Genomic DNA, 16,486 nt, shown 5'->3' with positions numbered 1-16,486 from the left:
ACCCGTGTGAATGGACACATTTGTGTCCATTATTAACTACGGTGTGCGGCATGGTTTCCTGGCCGTGCGGGGTTTCGCCGCCCGGCAGGAGCCGGAGAGTGTGAAATAGCCCTTAGAATCCTAAAACATGGATTGAATTAAACTCAATTTTGTTTTTTAGACGCAAAAAATCCCTGGCTTTTTCATAACAGTAGGGATTATATTTTAAATGTTAATAGGGATTTTTGTAAAAGACGCAAAGACAGTAGCAGGACTGCACGAGCAGCAGCTGCCTGCAAATGTCATCATATAACCTCAGATTGTATGTATTTATCTACATATCTCCGAAAAGGATACAATTTCCAGATGTGATTCTCTAAAATTATTTAATAAAAAGCACTCTGGTTTTATAATACTTGTACTGCTTTGTATTTGACAATAACTGGTGGAATTCCTAGTTGGTGGTTAAAAGCGCTCTCTATACCTCTTTTTCCCATTGTATGTATTTATGTTAACATGGTCAGTAACTAATACGACAACAATAGCGCTGGGGGCCACTGACACAACTGTATGCCAGAAATTCTTTTGAATGCCAGTATATAACACTTACTTGAAGATATGATCATACTACATAAACAATATCATACCTCCCAACTTCTGCAGTTGGGAGGTCAGGACTCTCGCGCGGCGAAGCCGTGTGCGCTCCCAAAAAGGGGGCTTGACCTCGCGAAAAGGGGGCATGGCCTCGCGGGATGACGCGTGCTCCGGCCGCGCCCCCGTTTCCCGTCGCTCGTCAGCGCTGAATAGACGGTGTGCGCATGCGCACACCGTCTATTCTTGGCAGGCTGGGGGGACTCCCAACTCTTCCCCCCCCACCGCGGGACAATGGCGGCCCCGGGCGGGACGTGGGAACGTCCCCGAATATCGGGACGTTCCCGCGGTAAGCGGGACAGTTGGGAGGTATGCAATATTATTAATGTGCTATGTAACCTTCAGCATTCTACAAACTTACTGCCTCTTGCTGCAGTAGTGATCTGTGCTGCATCCTAGGACGCAGTATCGGATCCCTACGACACCATGGGGCAGCTTGCAGCAGCCATGGAGATGTACAAGTAACCCACTGCAGGTTCTCATAAGAGACCAGGATAAGTACATCAAATGACGGAGATCCTGACCTCTTCCTTTCCTCTAAACCAAGGCGACATGTCTCCGTTTTCACAAAAAGAGACCGTTGTTGCCCCCTCCATTCTCCCAAATGGCATATGACAATCACTGACAGTCTGATACCATACTATGGGCCTAATTCAGGAGTTATTCAGTAAAGATCTCAAAAGCCAAATCTTTCTCTATTGGGCAAAATCATGCTGTATTGCAGGTGGGGAAAATGTAACATGTGCAGAGAGAGATGGGTTTGGGTGTGTTATTTTGTTTCTGTGTAAATACTGTAAATACCCTGCAATTTATATTTCAATTTCAACACACCTTTCCCAAATCTAAAGCTCTCTGCACATGTTACATTTGCCCCACCTGCAATGCATCATGATTTTGCCCATTAGAAAAAGATTTTGCTTTAGAGATCCTTACTGAAACCCCTTTAGCATGGATTGCTAATTAGAGAAAAAGCAATTACCTGTGATCAAAAAGTAATCGCCCAGAAAGAAAGAATAAACACTCATTGCAAAACCATTCGCAGATCTATTGGCAAAAATCTAAACATTGAAGAGTCTTTTCCATCTGCGCCAATCTAAGGCTTCCACAAATCTAAAGAATCAGACTGGAAGTGGTCATCGCTGATGTCAGAGACCATGCCATAAAGGCCATAGCATGCATAGGTGTTCGATAATCCACTGGATTGCAAATTCTTTAGTTAGATTTCCATGCTGAATTAGCCCATGTGTCCTGTATTGCGGCACCCATTCAAACAGCTGTGAATTTTTGCAGCGGCAGATTATTGATAGACTGAGCATGCGTACAGGTCACAGAACGCATGCATGAGGCTGTCCTAAAATGAAAGCCTGCTACTTTTTCTGATCGCTAGCCGTACACAAGGGGATTCAGAGGGAGTAGATGTCTGGCCTTAATTACCCTCAAGATCCTTCTGGACCTTAATTAGCTCATTATGTAGCTGTTTTGCAGTGGAGCCATAAAGACTCGGAGGTAAGTGATAGAGGAACACAAGAGATGCAGTGATACAAAAAGGGGATACTGCTCAACATATAAAGTGCTGGAGACACAGAATGATGGGCCTGAGAGACATGGAGGGGAAAGATGCTGAGACACAAAGAGGGGATAAGTCTGAAAGACACAGGGGGAGATTGAGGCTGAGTGGCATGGGGGGTTAGAGTTTGAGAGACACAGTAGAAATGAGGTTGAGAGATATGGAGGGAGAAAGCCTGAGAGATATGGGGGTGGGGGAGTAAAGCTGAGAAAGACATAGTGGGGATGAAGCTGGGAAGGGGGTTGAGAGACACAGGAGAGACGAGCTGATGGCTGAAGATGATGAGACACAAGCAAGAATGAGGCTGGAGAGACTTAGGGGGATTTAGTCTGAGAGACACAGGCTGATATGAGGCTGACTGACCTGTACCTGCATGGGAGCGAAAAAGCGCCACAAAAGTATTGATGTTTGAATCCCAAGATTTCTGTTGGCAGCCATGCTGATTGGACCAGTATAATTGATTATCTGTAACGCAGGCACCAGTCAATGGCTATTACTTATCTGGGATTGTCTTAGTCCAGACTGTCAGTAATCACCCGTGGGCACTTCTGCCATGTATGAGCTGCATGTTGGGGACTTGGGGGTGACCTTGTGAGTGATGCCCCTTCAAGTCATCTGACCATTCTGCAGGCCAACCACTGCCATTCCCCGTGATCCTCTGCCTATGTTCCTTAATCTCTGCCTGTCATCATCTGCATATCTTTACCCTCCCCCACAGGTGGGTCGGTAGACCCACCTGTGGGGGGAGATTTAAACCAGCTAAATGTAGTAAGGAAATCATGTTAGGATCAAAAAGAAGATCCTTCTCTACTGTAAAAAACAGCACTGTGACTCGTGGCTACAACCAAGTGCCAACCCACTTAATGATGCTTGTGGGTTTCACTTACAATTTAGTCTACCCAACAAAAATCAATAATGGATATATATTTAACAAAAGAGTGATATGGATATTTACTGTAGATATATTTGTAGTTGACATGTTTTGGAACACTTATTTTATGGCTGGCTACTATACTGTTTTCGCTGAGTATATTTAGTACTGTAGCTATGATAGTGGTGGCACAACTAAAGCTGTCTGGGTTAAGCCTAATATGTAACTTTATAGCTATAGGTGCGGTTTATTATTTGCAAGACAAAAGTTGGTCATGATACTCTTTATGACTTTTTTTATTTCAGCAAATAAAAAAAAGCTACAAATAAAACACATTTACTCACCTGCGGCTATAAAGTCTGAAGGACTTTGTAAGTTGTCAAGGAAAGAACCGCTGTCCACTTTTTTAAGCTCAATTTTTCCATCCAGATTGTTTTTTGCAGATGACAAAGTTGCAACAAATTTATCCAAAGAATCTAAAAACTCCTGTATTTGTGAATTCTGTAGGCCGTCCTTCACAGCCCCCCAATTCTGAAAATAGAATTGGATATCAGATTAACAATCATTGCAAATCTCAATGTGGGTTACTTGCCTATCCGTCCTGCAACAAAACTATTGTCTACGATGTTAAAATGGAAATATGTATCATAACTAAAAACAATAACTCTGTGGCCCTGGGGTCACACAAAAGCGCTGGTATGGTTCTGGTGGTGGATGGTTTTACTTTTAGCTAAGGTGCAGCCTCCTATCAGAGGAATTGCTTACCTCTAATAACAAAAGACAAGAAAATGGTATCAGCTATAAGCTGGTACCTATAGGTGGCGCCGCTTAGCCAAAAAACATTGATATACCAAGAATTGTGATATCATTTATTATTTATAAAAATGATGCTTTTTATAAATAATAAATAAGTCACAATTCTTGTTTTAATAAGTGATATCACAATGTTTTTTGGTAAGCAGTGCCCCCTAGAGGTACCAGCTTATAGCTGGATACCATTTTCATGCATCATAACTGTTACAGCTCATAGCAAATAAAATGTTAAATTCAAACCAAGTAAAAATAGACATATTTGGCTTCACTTCCAAAGAACACAGTATAGTAACAGCAAAACACCTTTTCTCTGGAGACATGCAGTTCTGTTAAAGGGGAATAGCAGGCAAGATATTTGTCTGTTCCTCCAAAAGCTTTTGCTCTGCTCTATAGAGCTATTCCTTATACAAAATCTTGACAATCTACTTACATAGAAGTCACGTAAAATTATTTGTTGGTTGTATTAGTTTATTGTAATAATTATCTGTATTACAGAGTGGTACTTTTTTATTTCAATGCATTTTTTTTTTATCTATTTTGCTTATGAAGCTCATTTGAAGATTGGAAGTTGCAAAAAAAATAAAAAAACCTACTTAACTACATGAACATTTGCATTGTAACCCTAATTTAGGATTGTACATGCTAAACTGCTCTATGTGATCCCTAGCAACACATATGCAGGAGGAGGTACATACCACCACCTGCCTGAATTTGCGATAACAGAAACAACAACTGCAAACCAGAATAAGTCTGACAACGCGCTCCACCTTTCCTGAACACCGGTTGACCCTGGCGCCTTCCTTTACAATTAATGCATCTGCCTGTCAACCAGGCAAAGACTATGGAGTTTTTGAGATGCCACTGCTGGACCTGTACAGAGCATGTGCAGTTTCCTGATTATTGGGAAGCTGCAGTTTGGACCGCATATGCCTTTATGTGTGGTCAGGCCCTATGTGTATCTTTACAATTATCAATAAATTATAAATGTTCCTGAGGGGTACACCCTGACCCGCCGTGCACGTTTTTTTGTGTTTTTTTTTCAGTTAGAAAATACTTAGTTCTGTGAGTGCTACACATTGAATATTTAATTATAATGTTCTTCAAAATTTGACATAAACATATGTGAAGGTTAAAAAACAAATCTCTCATTAAACAATTAATATTTTCCCAGTCAAATGGTCTTTTAATGCTACCATCGCTCTACTCCATTTTACTTCAGAGACATTCAGAATTCACATATGGTTGAAGTTACAATCATTCCTTAAAAGTAGCAGTGATAGCACTATATGGGAATGCAGCGGGAATCCTCTATTACAAGCAGCTGCCTCCTGTTGGAGTACTGATCCCACCTGCATCCTAGGACACAGCATCTGATTACTGTGCCTTGTCGCTTGCCGAATCTGGCCGTCGCAGAGTCCAACAACTGAGATTCCTGGACTCTTTCCGACCCCTAAATGACAGCATAATGCCTCCATTTTGGAAAACAAAGGCCATTGCCAACCCCTATCCACCCCACAAATGGCAGCAGTCATTCAGTGACAGTCTGCAGACATCACTGAAGAGCTTGTTCTGAGTGCAGGGCCTGATTAACCAATAGGCTGATTAGGCTGCAGCCTGGGGCGCTGGTAACTGAGGGGTGGAGGTGCAGCACTGGCACAATAGATTGCGCAGGGATGGACGTGCTTCCCAGTGGTGCTGGAGTTGGGGACCAAGCAAGGTCTTGTGAGCAGTGGTGCCTGTTGGCATTGATGGCATCATTGAGGCAGGAACCCTGTGAAGAGGAGATCATATGAGAGCCGCGGCTGGCTCCGCCACCAAGGCTGTAATTGTTGCCACCGCTGCCATTGCCAGTACTGGTAGGGCAGTAAGTAAGTAAGAGGCCCGAGCCCGTTACAGATTTTTAGCTGCAAAAGTTGGTGGTGGGGAAGGGGGACACTTCTGTAATTAGCCTAGAGTAGCTGGAACCCTTAATCAGGCACTCTCTGTGCGTGCAATAATCTACATTGCACACCCTCTAGCAGTTGCTACAGGATCTGAATGTCCCCCATTATATACTTATATATAGGCTGCAGATCCTGTAACATTATCCCTCTCATTAAGCACAAATTGCTCAGTCCACAAACGTTCCTATTAATATACTATTGCTCAGGGCCGTAACTCCCAGAGGCACTGGAGGCTCTAGTCTCCAGGTGAATGTTGGCACACAAGATAGTTGGGGTGGGGCAACAAACTCCAACTTGCCTCTGGGCAACTAAGATGAGCTTACATCTCTGCTATTGCTCTGACCCGAGCAATGAATTGATAAGGTGTTTGAGATTTTTGTTTGTGATGTAGTGAACTTGTTGACAGTCTGTGTGTCAAGTAAAAGGGTGAGATCAACCACTTTACTGGAATTTTGGGGATGATGGAGAAGGGCACCATGAGAGCAAGTTCTTGAACCGCATCTGAAAACGGCTTCCAGCACTTGTGGAATGTACTGAAGGGGTTGGAAATCTAGATCCAAGATTCATCACCACTGATAATCTCCCTAGTTTGAGCCTCCTGCTCTCCAGTTAGCTGATGGGGCAACCAGCATGCACAAACTATGTTCAGGCCAAGCTTATCATATGGCTCAATCCCAATGATACTGCTAACTCCTTCTCTACCTGGATCATATACAATGCTCAATCACATTACTGCAATTACTTCATTCTGGACTCAAGACAACTCTCTCTCCTACTACTTGTCGGTATTTGAACTCTTGATAAGACATTAGTAAATTCAAAACAAGTATTATGAGTGGAGCATTTTATAGCTGTTGGAAGACAAATGATTTGACTGGTCACTAGAACACTATACATTATATCCCCAGTTTACAAAAAAACAACTAAAAGTGGCACTGTGTTTTGTGGCAAAATGCAGGCTGCATTGCAATGTTTTAGGTGCTTTTGCAACCCAAGATATAAGCCCACCCATGTAACACAATAAATAGCATTGCTGGTACACATGGCCATGATTCAGATGTTCTCTGAATCAGGCCAACAGTTATTTAATGTATTTTTTCTTGAACGGTTGATTAATTTCTGCATCAGTTACAGTAGGTCACAGAAAAATGCAGGAAAAAAAAAAAGAAAAATGTGGGATAAAGCTTCAATACTGTATTGCAGTATGAGACTTCTTATGAACAAGAATGCATCAAAAGTAATAAAAGACCAAGCAAAATTAACACTTGTTACTGTGATAACATACCTCTTGACATTTTAGTGCAGGCACCAGAACCTGAGCCAATAAGATCTCCAGGCCTTGGAGAATGTTGCCATTTGTACATTCAAACATGCTGAAATTCACTTCCTACAGTAAAAATAGAGAGAGAGAGAGAGAGAGAGAGAGAGATGGTCATACCAGGAAACAAGCCACATAGAGAATACAGCTATTACAGAGCAGAAAGCATTACGCTTTCATGCTCTGGTGCTGACAAGGTGAAATACCAGCATTATGTGCATAATACAAATTGTGTATGTAGTTTCTGTTCTGCAAAATATGAACAGTGCTAATATATATTCTGTATCACCCGGGCATAGTATCCTGTCATAGGGGCACTACTCTGTCACACAGATAAGCATTTGAATACCATCTGTTCTGGAGTTTTCTAGATAACGCTTAAAATGTAGATGAATTTATAATAGATCATTTGGATAAGCATGGTATTTTAATCTTGCACATAGAGGGTATATCCACTTTTCTCTATATTCAAGGAGGAATGCAATTCACAAAGTGCTGTAAAAGGAGTTCAAACACAATTGTGGAATGTATGGTTTATTTCTTGATGCGAATTATCACATAAGAATATATCTAAAAAAATCCAGTAAACTTGGTAAGTAATCTTAATTGGTTTAAAGAGACAGGGGCTGTTCTTCCTGCTGCTAACATGGATGTTTAGAAACTGCATAAAATGGGGCTATGTGTGCTCAGAAAGTAACAGGAGAATATTTTCAGACCCTGTATGTGGTGTATTCCCATTATCCTCTATAGAGATCCCTGCATTTGCCTGTATCCAGCCGATGCGCTAAAAAATATTTGCTTTCTAACCATCCTGAGTTTAATCCCAGTGTCTCTGTACTAGCCCTCTAGCAAATGAAGAACTGGCACCATAGTAAGTGGTCAATTCAGGAGGTGTTGCAGCAGTGTGAACACATGTACTGTAGCAAGGAGTGAAGGGTTCCAGGTGCCAGTTCAGGAGCAAGGTGGTGGCAGCAACTAATCCTCTGAGAATAGGTGAAGTCAGGAACAGCTGGAAATTGAATAAAGAGAATCTATATATCCCAGGAGTACTACTGGATAGTAAGTTTGTCCAATCCAATGTTCATGTATTAGCACTTGGTAGGTAGTTAAGTAGACTATGTTGCAGGAAGACTTTGAGAACAAGCTTTCAATGCTCTTTGCAAGGTTTGGTTTTCAAAACTTGCGTGTTAATGGGACCTGTTTCATTTACATGCAAGCTGGCATGTGAAGCCACTGTAACCGGTTTTGGCAGCTTTTGCTCTTATACCATGGGTCTGAATGGGCCAGATTTAATTCATTTTCAGTTCATATAGCATTTATTTGTATTTATTATTATTATTATTATTATTAACAGTTTCTTATATAGCCCAAACATATTCCGCAGCGCTTTAATTATCTCCTGGCCTCTCTTTAGTAAGAATGTAATAGGGTAAAATTAGTATCATGCACGCCCCCTTACCCAACCAAGTCTTTAACATGGAATATCTGATCCTCACGGTTTGGTTAACTCACCATGATATTGGTACTTACAATTAGTCTCTGAATTGGTAATCTGTGAGCACCAGGGGTTTGGAATTCATAACTGAGGTCTGTATGGATAAATATAGCTCTCTCCCAATTATAGTAGGAGCCAAAGTCACCTTCCATTATCCTCTGGTGCTCAAATGTCATTGTGGTCAGTTTACCAGCTAAGGGTTTCCATGAAATGTAAGCCCTGGGCTCGACTTTAAATAAATTAAATGTACAAATTGGAGACTCATATAAGGCATATTTTTATTCAACTATATTGATTGGTGAATGGAAGTAAATAATATTCATTGGTAACGAATTACAATTTGCAAACAGTGACTTGGAGATGACCAATAGGCAACTCTCCTTGCACTATACAACTCACTTGAATAATGTTGGCTGTAGTAATTGGTTTATCAGTTGTGCGCAAGAAGAAAAGACATGTCCCTGTTAGGCCCTAGGAATAAATAAAAAAAAATCACTTACAATCCAATAACAAGTTATTTCCTGACAATTTGTTTGTTATGATTTATGTGTAGTCAATACTATTAATACATACCCTTTACTTTATTCAACCGCAACAATATCATAACTAACAATTTTCCTGATAAATGAAGCTATCAGCAATAATTTAACTACTTTTGGAGCCTGCTCACTGTTGAGGAGTTGTCAGAATCTGGTAGCAGATGGGAGTACCGTCAAGTAATTTATAAAATGGGCAGATAACATCATACTTACATTTATTGGTATGGATCTACTTTATAAAATCAACCCATCCAAATAATGGGGTAATAGTGCTTAGAAATAACAAAAAGGAGAAACTGTAAAAGCTGGGACAGATGGGGAAGACAAAGGAGAAAATTGGACCCAGCTCAAAAAAAAAACTTTTCAGAGAGCATTAGAAACTTTGGAAGGTTGTGGGAGAGTCTGATTTTAAGTGGCAGTTTATTCAACAAAGGACTCTCCAGATAGGGGTTGAGAGTAGGAGGCATCAATCAGTGATGAGGAGAGGTGCAGATCAGATTAGGAACATAGGGAGCAGAGGGAGTATAGAGCACTGTAAGGCGGAGACGTGTGGTTGCCGGATTTGTAGATCGTGAAGGAAAGAAGAAAGATTAGAGGGATGGGGGACCACTAAAGAGAGAGTCTTGCTGCAGCAATGGAAAGATTGGCGACGAAAAAAGTCAGAGGCAGCAGACATGCGGGACACAGAATAGTGCAGGAATGTTAATGTTAAGGTAGATGTGAGCGGGTGAGAATGAGAGTAAACAAATAGTGAGAGACTGCTAGCCCCATGCACAGGTCTAACAGGAGATCTTTAGGTACAAGAGGCCATGTCCAAATGTGAGTACCAGAGCCCAGGCTTGCTCCCCAGAATGGACATTGTGGAGGCACAACTGCATGGATATCTTGCATTCTCCTGGATACCAGTTAAAAATGTAAAGCCTGAAGACATTTTTGGAGAAATTAGAACTGGATAAGTAGTTATAATACTAAAACATACTGCCATCCAATCCAACCCTACCATTTGAGTCTGCTGTAAACAACCCAGGGAAAATAGCATTGACCATGTACGTATAAAATACACTTAGTATATCAAATCTCCATCTAGATGCTGAAAATCATGCACTTCTAGAAAACTCAAAATAGCATTACAGCATTGTATAAAAAAAAAAAAACAAGGGCTGCAGCATGATGGGTAAACCACAGAGAGGCTGATGACGGAGGAGACGTACCTCTGTGGAACCCAATGTGATGAAAAGTTTCTTTTGCAGATTAGTATTTGAGGTATTTAGATTCGCTCCTTCTACCCACATTGGAATATTTGCCTTACCGGGCTAGAAAACAAAAACAGACACATAAGACTGATGAAGTAATAACCAGATAAAGAAAAAAAATGATAAAATAATTTTGTGCTTACCTGAACAACTTCTTGGTAAAAAAAGATTAATTTTTTTGTTCCATTTGCAGCAAAGAAATCTGCTATGAGGCTGAACTATAAAGAGAGTAACAATATTATAAAATGTACATTTTATTTATCAATAAGAATAATTTAATCTTATCCAAACTCATTCATTGCAACCTATTCACCACCAGATGGCAGTAATGTATTAGCTTACTTTGTCATCAGAGATAAGAAAGTCCTCCACTTCAGTATCACTGATCCCTAGGCCATCCGCCAGTTTAGATATCAAATATTTGTGCCTTGCGTCCAGCTGAGCTCTCCTCTCATCCTTTGTAACTTTAGCTAGTTTGGCCATTTCCTTTCTAGCTTCATTAGAAAGCACATTATTCTTTTTTCCTACTGGCTGTAAAATGGAAAACAACAACAAGGTTTGTGCACTTTCATAGGAAACATTTTTGTAATAAGTTATACATATAATGTTGTAACTTGAGTACAAGGGTTGTGAACTGGGCCTAATTCAGACTCGATAGCACGCCTGCAAAATCGCACAGAGGCTGATTATTGAAACACTGCGCATGCTTCTCATAAAGCATGCGCGAGGCCATCCTGCAACTATTTCTATACGCACGCCATCACAAGGTGATTGACAAGAACTAACACTTCCACTAAACAGCAGATGCCTAAGATAAATGCAGACGTGCCAGAAAACACACTGGAAGTGTCCAGGAAATCGCTAGGTGTGCCTGAGCGTATTAGGCACACCTGTGTGTCTTTTTCCATCGCACTACCAAGCAAGTGTCTGGCTATGTAGTGCCTGCGATGACTTGTGGCAGGTGTAAAAATCAGTCGATAGTGAGCCTGTTACGATGGGTTTCGGACATTCGCTTGGCTGCAAGAGGATGTGTAGCCGTATACATCCATTTGCACAGGGAGCACATTCATTTGCAAGGTGGGATTTCACTGTAGTGGGGCAGTGGTAAAAATAGGTATTAACATTTATTAGAAGTTTTCCAAAAAGTGTAATTCCATCGTCATTTTCTGAGATGTCACATCCAAGAACAATCCGCAGCCCTGGGCTGCGGATTGTTCTTGAATGTGACATCTCAGAAAATGTTGATAGAATTACACTTTTTGGAAAACTTCTAATAAATGTTATTACCTATTTACTGATTTATTGAATTTAAGAGTCACCTTTTAAGTAGTTAGTATTGGTGATACAGCACACCTCTATTCTGTGTTTGTATTTTCTTTACTGTACCTTTGTTAACAGAAAGGTGTTATAGGGGTGCTGCTTTCCTTTAAGCGCATTATTAGGGACACAACATTTATATATATATATATATATATATATATATATATATATATATATATATATATATATATACACACATACACATACACACACACACACACACACACACTGTATATATATGTGTGTGTAAAAGACTACTCACCGGAATTTGGGAAGTGGGAGAGGACACAGTATTGGCTGATCCTGGTACTAAGCTTGGTCTTTTTACTGCACCTCGTCGTCTCTGGCCTTTGGCTTCTGTATCTGCCAAACCACATTTATCAAAAAGCTAAATAACTGTCATCAGAAAATCGGATTAACTTTTCATTTATTGTGTGACCTTTAAAGTAATAACTTGTTAAATAAACTGGTACTAGTATTTAGTAGATATTTGTGGGCCCCATATTTTTAAAATATGGGGCATGCCTTGAGAAAGCCTTTTTAGGTGAAACGGCCATCAGCTCATAGGGCCACTGTCACTCTATTAAATTGTGTGTATAGTGTATGATAGAACCATGTATTGAAGGAAAAATATCTTAAAACAAATTAGTGTGTCACAAGTCCCAACTGTTACTTGATAATCTGTGCAGGACGGGCAGAGGGAGAGTGTGAGCGGCGCTATAGCAGTGCTGAAAAGCCGGCTCACAGACTCTCCGTGACACTGCCAACCTTCGCAGTCAAGAGGAGATAATCATAGCCAGCCTTGGTACCTGCGACAGAAGGACTGGGCATATCCAACTCCCAGTCGCAGTCACTAAGCACCCAAGGTGGCTGAGACTGTATGCTGTGAAGCCTGTGAGCTGCAACTAACAGAAACCGGAGTAAATAAATAAAAGCCGCTAATTCCCCAGGGGGGACTTGTATAAAGTGCTACACCCATTTTTGTGGAAATTCATTATAAACACCCAAAAGCTACATACTGCAGAGCTCTATGTTAAATTAATTAACAATATCTGCAAGAAATTGTATAACCAATCAAAAGATTGTATGGTGTGTATGCGAATGTGATATTGTACAACTCCACAAAAAAAACCGATACATTTGTAAACTCCTTAAAGATACATTGGTAACATAATAATAACAGAGTGACATACACTATCTCTGTGCCTGAGTAAAAATTGTACTGACTACAAAAGAATATAAAACATCAGAGACACACGGAGAAGAGTGGTGCACATCATAAATGTATTGATTTCTCTGACAGCAATATATAAAAACACACAGGGACATCATATCCCTGCAAATAGAGGTTTTAATTAGACAGTGGTTCGACATTATTTTAAACAACACTTATTCTAATCTTATCTTTATCACATCTGTCGTTCTATATTTAAAAAAAAAACTTTTACCTTTTTATCTGCAAAAATTCATTAAAGGTTATATTTTATCTAATATCAGAAAGGACGGCCAGTGCACCCTACTATACTTTCTTTTCTTGTGTGGTAGTAATTGATGCATACCTTCACAATGCATCACATCATACCTATAATGTGCTGTGCCTAAAATATAGTTCATATTCAACATACTGTTCTCCGCCAGTATTTTCCAGAACAATGCATACCACATCCCAATTTTGCCCAACACACGCCAACAGGGATGAATATAGGAGTCAGGCTGCCCTTAGGCACAGAATTATTGGTCGTCCACCTCCCCATCATATCAATGGTGCCTTTATTTCACCACCACCACCACCACCACCACCGTTTTCTGACCATTGCCTCCTACTCCACCCCCAAGTTACAAAATAAAAAATAATGACTGACCATTTGCAGGTCTTTAGTATCATGGTGCCCACATATTGTTCCTGGGAGGGACATCTCTATTGTGTATGCTCAAATCACCAAGACTCCAGAGGTGTATGTATAATTATATGGGAGCAGGATGTGCTGTGGGTCAAGGGACCCACATGCACCATACATCCAATAGAGATTACTCCTGTTTTGGGGGAAGGGGTGGGACCATACCCCTGGATTTGATCATATCCCCAGTGTGTCCTGGGTTTTAAAAAATAGCAATATAGCAACCCTAGCGGTAATGCTTCTTAATATGCCACTAATACCAGAGCCCTCATGCCCCTTAATATGCCACTAAAGCCCCTTAATATACACGTATTGCTGAACACCTACGATATGGCACCAGCACCCGATTGGGCCACCAGGACAGCTGGTCAAGTATACACTATTGCATTGTATCCTCTCTGACATGAAACAAAAAATGGAGAGAATGGGGGGGGTAAAAAAAAAGGGAGGGGGGAGAATATAGTAATTCCAGAATAATTATCATAGTTTGCACAGTTATTTTCTATAAGTAATCTGTCAACTTGTTTCCATCCCATTAAACCCATGCATGTCACTGATGGTCAGAACCCCCTCATGCCCCTTTATATTGGTAACCATACCTAATTAATTTACTCCTTAACATAACAGCCCCTTAATAACATTGCAATACAGTGCTTATAGATACAGTATGCATTCACTATATGGCAGCAGCTAGCGTGTTCCATCTAAGGGGCCATCCATTTGAGGGTTTTAGGGTACGACACTACATCTCTCACCAATCATAGCACAAACTCATCCCAAATTTACACAATTTTGTACACAGAACTATAGTCTAAATGGTTATGGGTCATTGGGTCTTGAAAAATTAATGACGACTTTTTGACTTTCAACTAATACTTGTGTCGACCTTCCAGCCCTGTCGACCTTAGCCATGGCAAAAATTTTCATGTGTCGTCCTAAGATATGTTGATCTTCAGTGGTGGACCCAATTCATGTCGACTGACTTAATGAACGTATCCCATCTATACTGCAGTGATGTTCTCGTACATAACTGGATTGACCCCTATGGTGTGAGCAGTCACTTTTTTTCCACTCAATTTTTTAATTCAGGGTCAGAGAAAACATTGTGACTTGGGGGGGTGTATCTCAAACATAACTTTTATATCACTGAGAATGTTCCAGCTGGAAACTTATTGTAATTTAATTCCTTAATGCATTTTGAAGATTCAGCGTCTGTTGTCAAACCACAACTGTGCATGATACATGGTTTCAATCACTGTACACGCAGGTTAGTATTTCAGCTAATTATTCTCTTTTGGCTAGGCCAGCAACAATCCATTCAGTTTATGGGGAGATTTGTGAACATGATTTGTTGCCATAGTAACCACAGATATTTATATAGTTCAGTAATAAATATCTATAATCAATCTCATATTTTATATTAAAAAGTCATCTCTGAGATCCCTGGTGAGAAAATGACTGCTACTTCCTTTCCATTAGCTTGTCAACACACCTTAGGCTACAGCAGCAGCATTCTGTTTTTCAATTCAGCAATTCAAATCATCAATTATATAATTTTAATATTTGAAAAACGGTTCATTTTAAATAATACTGGCAGTTAATAACTGATGTTTACATTAGATATTCCATAAAAAAAAAACAGAGGGGCAGCTTTATTAAGCTTGGTGAAGTGATAAAGGGTCTGGTTTTTATCACCTACCAATCAGCTCCTACCTGTCATTTTTCAAACCAAACCTCACAGTTAGGAGCTGATTGGCCGGTGATAAAAACCTGACACTTTGGGGGAAATTTACTAATATGAAAAACCTCGTTTTTCGTATTAGTATTTCCCCTACGACTGCATAAGACTGTTTCAGTCGTATGCAAAGTCGTGTTTCGGAGGGGAATGTACAAAGCAGTCAGATACGACTGCTTTGTAACCCTCCGATGGTGTAACCATTCATTATAGCTGGCCGATATACGGCCGCTAATACGAATTAGTAGAGGCAGTCTGCACGGATCAGTCAGATCCGTGCAGGCTGCAGAGTGTAAAAAAAATAGAAAATTAAATAAATAAAAAAAAAAAACAGCGTGGGGTCCCCCCCACAGCTGTAACCAGCACCAGGCTGACAGAGCCGGGGCCGGTAATTAAAAATCAGGGAACCCGACAAATAGGGGTTCCCCGATTTTTAACAACCAGCCCCAGGCTCCAGGTCCGGGGCTGGTTCCCAAAATACGGGGGACAAAATGACTAGGGGTCCCCCGTATTTTAAGAACCAGCCCCAGGCCAAACCAGCCAGCAGGGTAATGTCACAGCCGGGGGACACTTATGATATAAGGTCCCGCGGCCAAAACATTAACCCTCTGACCGGTCAGCCTGGCAAGGGGCCCTGGGGGAGTGGGGACCCCCCCAATGAAGGGGTTTCCCCTCTAGGACTTACCTGACCAGGCTGAAGCCTGGTGCTGTCCCCGATGACCCTCGAGCGGTGGTCACCGGGCTGATGGCAGTGTGAAAAAAAGAATAAACTATTGTCTAATACTGGGGAACTATGAGTCCCAGCAAGCCTCCCCCGCAAGCTGGGACTTGGAGAACCACAAGTCCCAGCCTGCGGGGCATTAAAGGGCCCGCTGGCACTTGTAGTTCCACAGTATTAAAAATAGTAAAATAAAACACACTGACACACACTTAAAATAAAACTTTAATACATCCAAAGCCCTTACATACTGATACTTACCTATCTTCATCCCGTAGGTAGCCCTGGTCCTGATGTTCTGGTCTTCTGGTCCTGTATCGTCTTCTGGCTCCAAAAAACAAACCGAGAAGCCGAACCAGACGAACAGCTGAGCCGCATGGTACTGT

The 16,486-nt window shown here is 41.0% G+C and overlaps 1 protein-coding gene across 1 annotated transcript in view; it reads right to left on the bottom strand.

Annotated features, from left to right (window-relative positions):
* LOC146080772 (dynein axonemal heavy chain 5-like) overlaps nt 1-16,486 on the bottom strand; it is a 357,582-nt gene that overhangs the window by 323,102 nt on the left and 17,994 nt on the right. Inside the window, exons 3-9 of the mRNA XM_083188420.1 lie at nt 12,012-12,112; nt 10,772-10,960; nt 10,573-10,647; nt 10,388-10,489; nt 9,037-9,108; nt 7,110-7,211; nt 3,413-3,599 (exon numbers count right to left, since the gene is read on the bottom strand). Of these exons, the coding sequence (XP_083044546.1) occupies nt 3,413-3,599; nt 7,110-7,211; nt 9,037-9,108; nt 10,388-10,489; nt 10,573-10,647; nt 10,772-10,960; nt 12,012-12,112 (828 nt within the window). The remainder of the gene's footprint in view (nt 1-3,412; nt 3,600-7,109; nt 7,212-9,036; nt 9,109-10,387; nt 10,490-10,572; nt 10,648-10,771; nt 10,961-12,011; nt 12,113-16,486) is intronic.

The sequence above is a fragment of the Crinia signifera genome, chromosome 5, assembly GCF_055691185.1.
Source record: "Crinia signifera chromosome 5, ASM5569118v1, whole genome shotgun sequence".
Classification (NCBI taxonomy): Eukaryota; Metazoa; Chordata; class Amphibia; order Anura; family Myobatrachidae; genus Crinia; species Crinia signifera.
The sequence above is the reverse complement of the archived record's forward strand: the minus strand, read 5'-3'. Positions and strand labels throughout refer to the sequence as shown.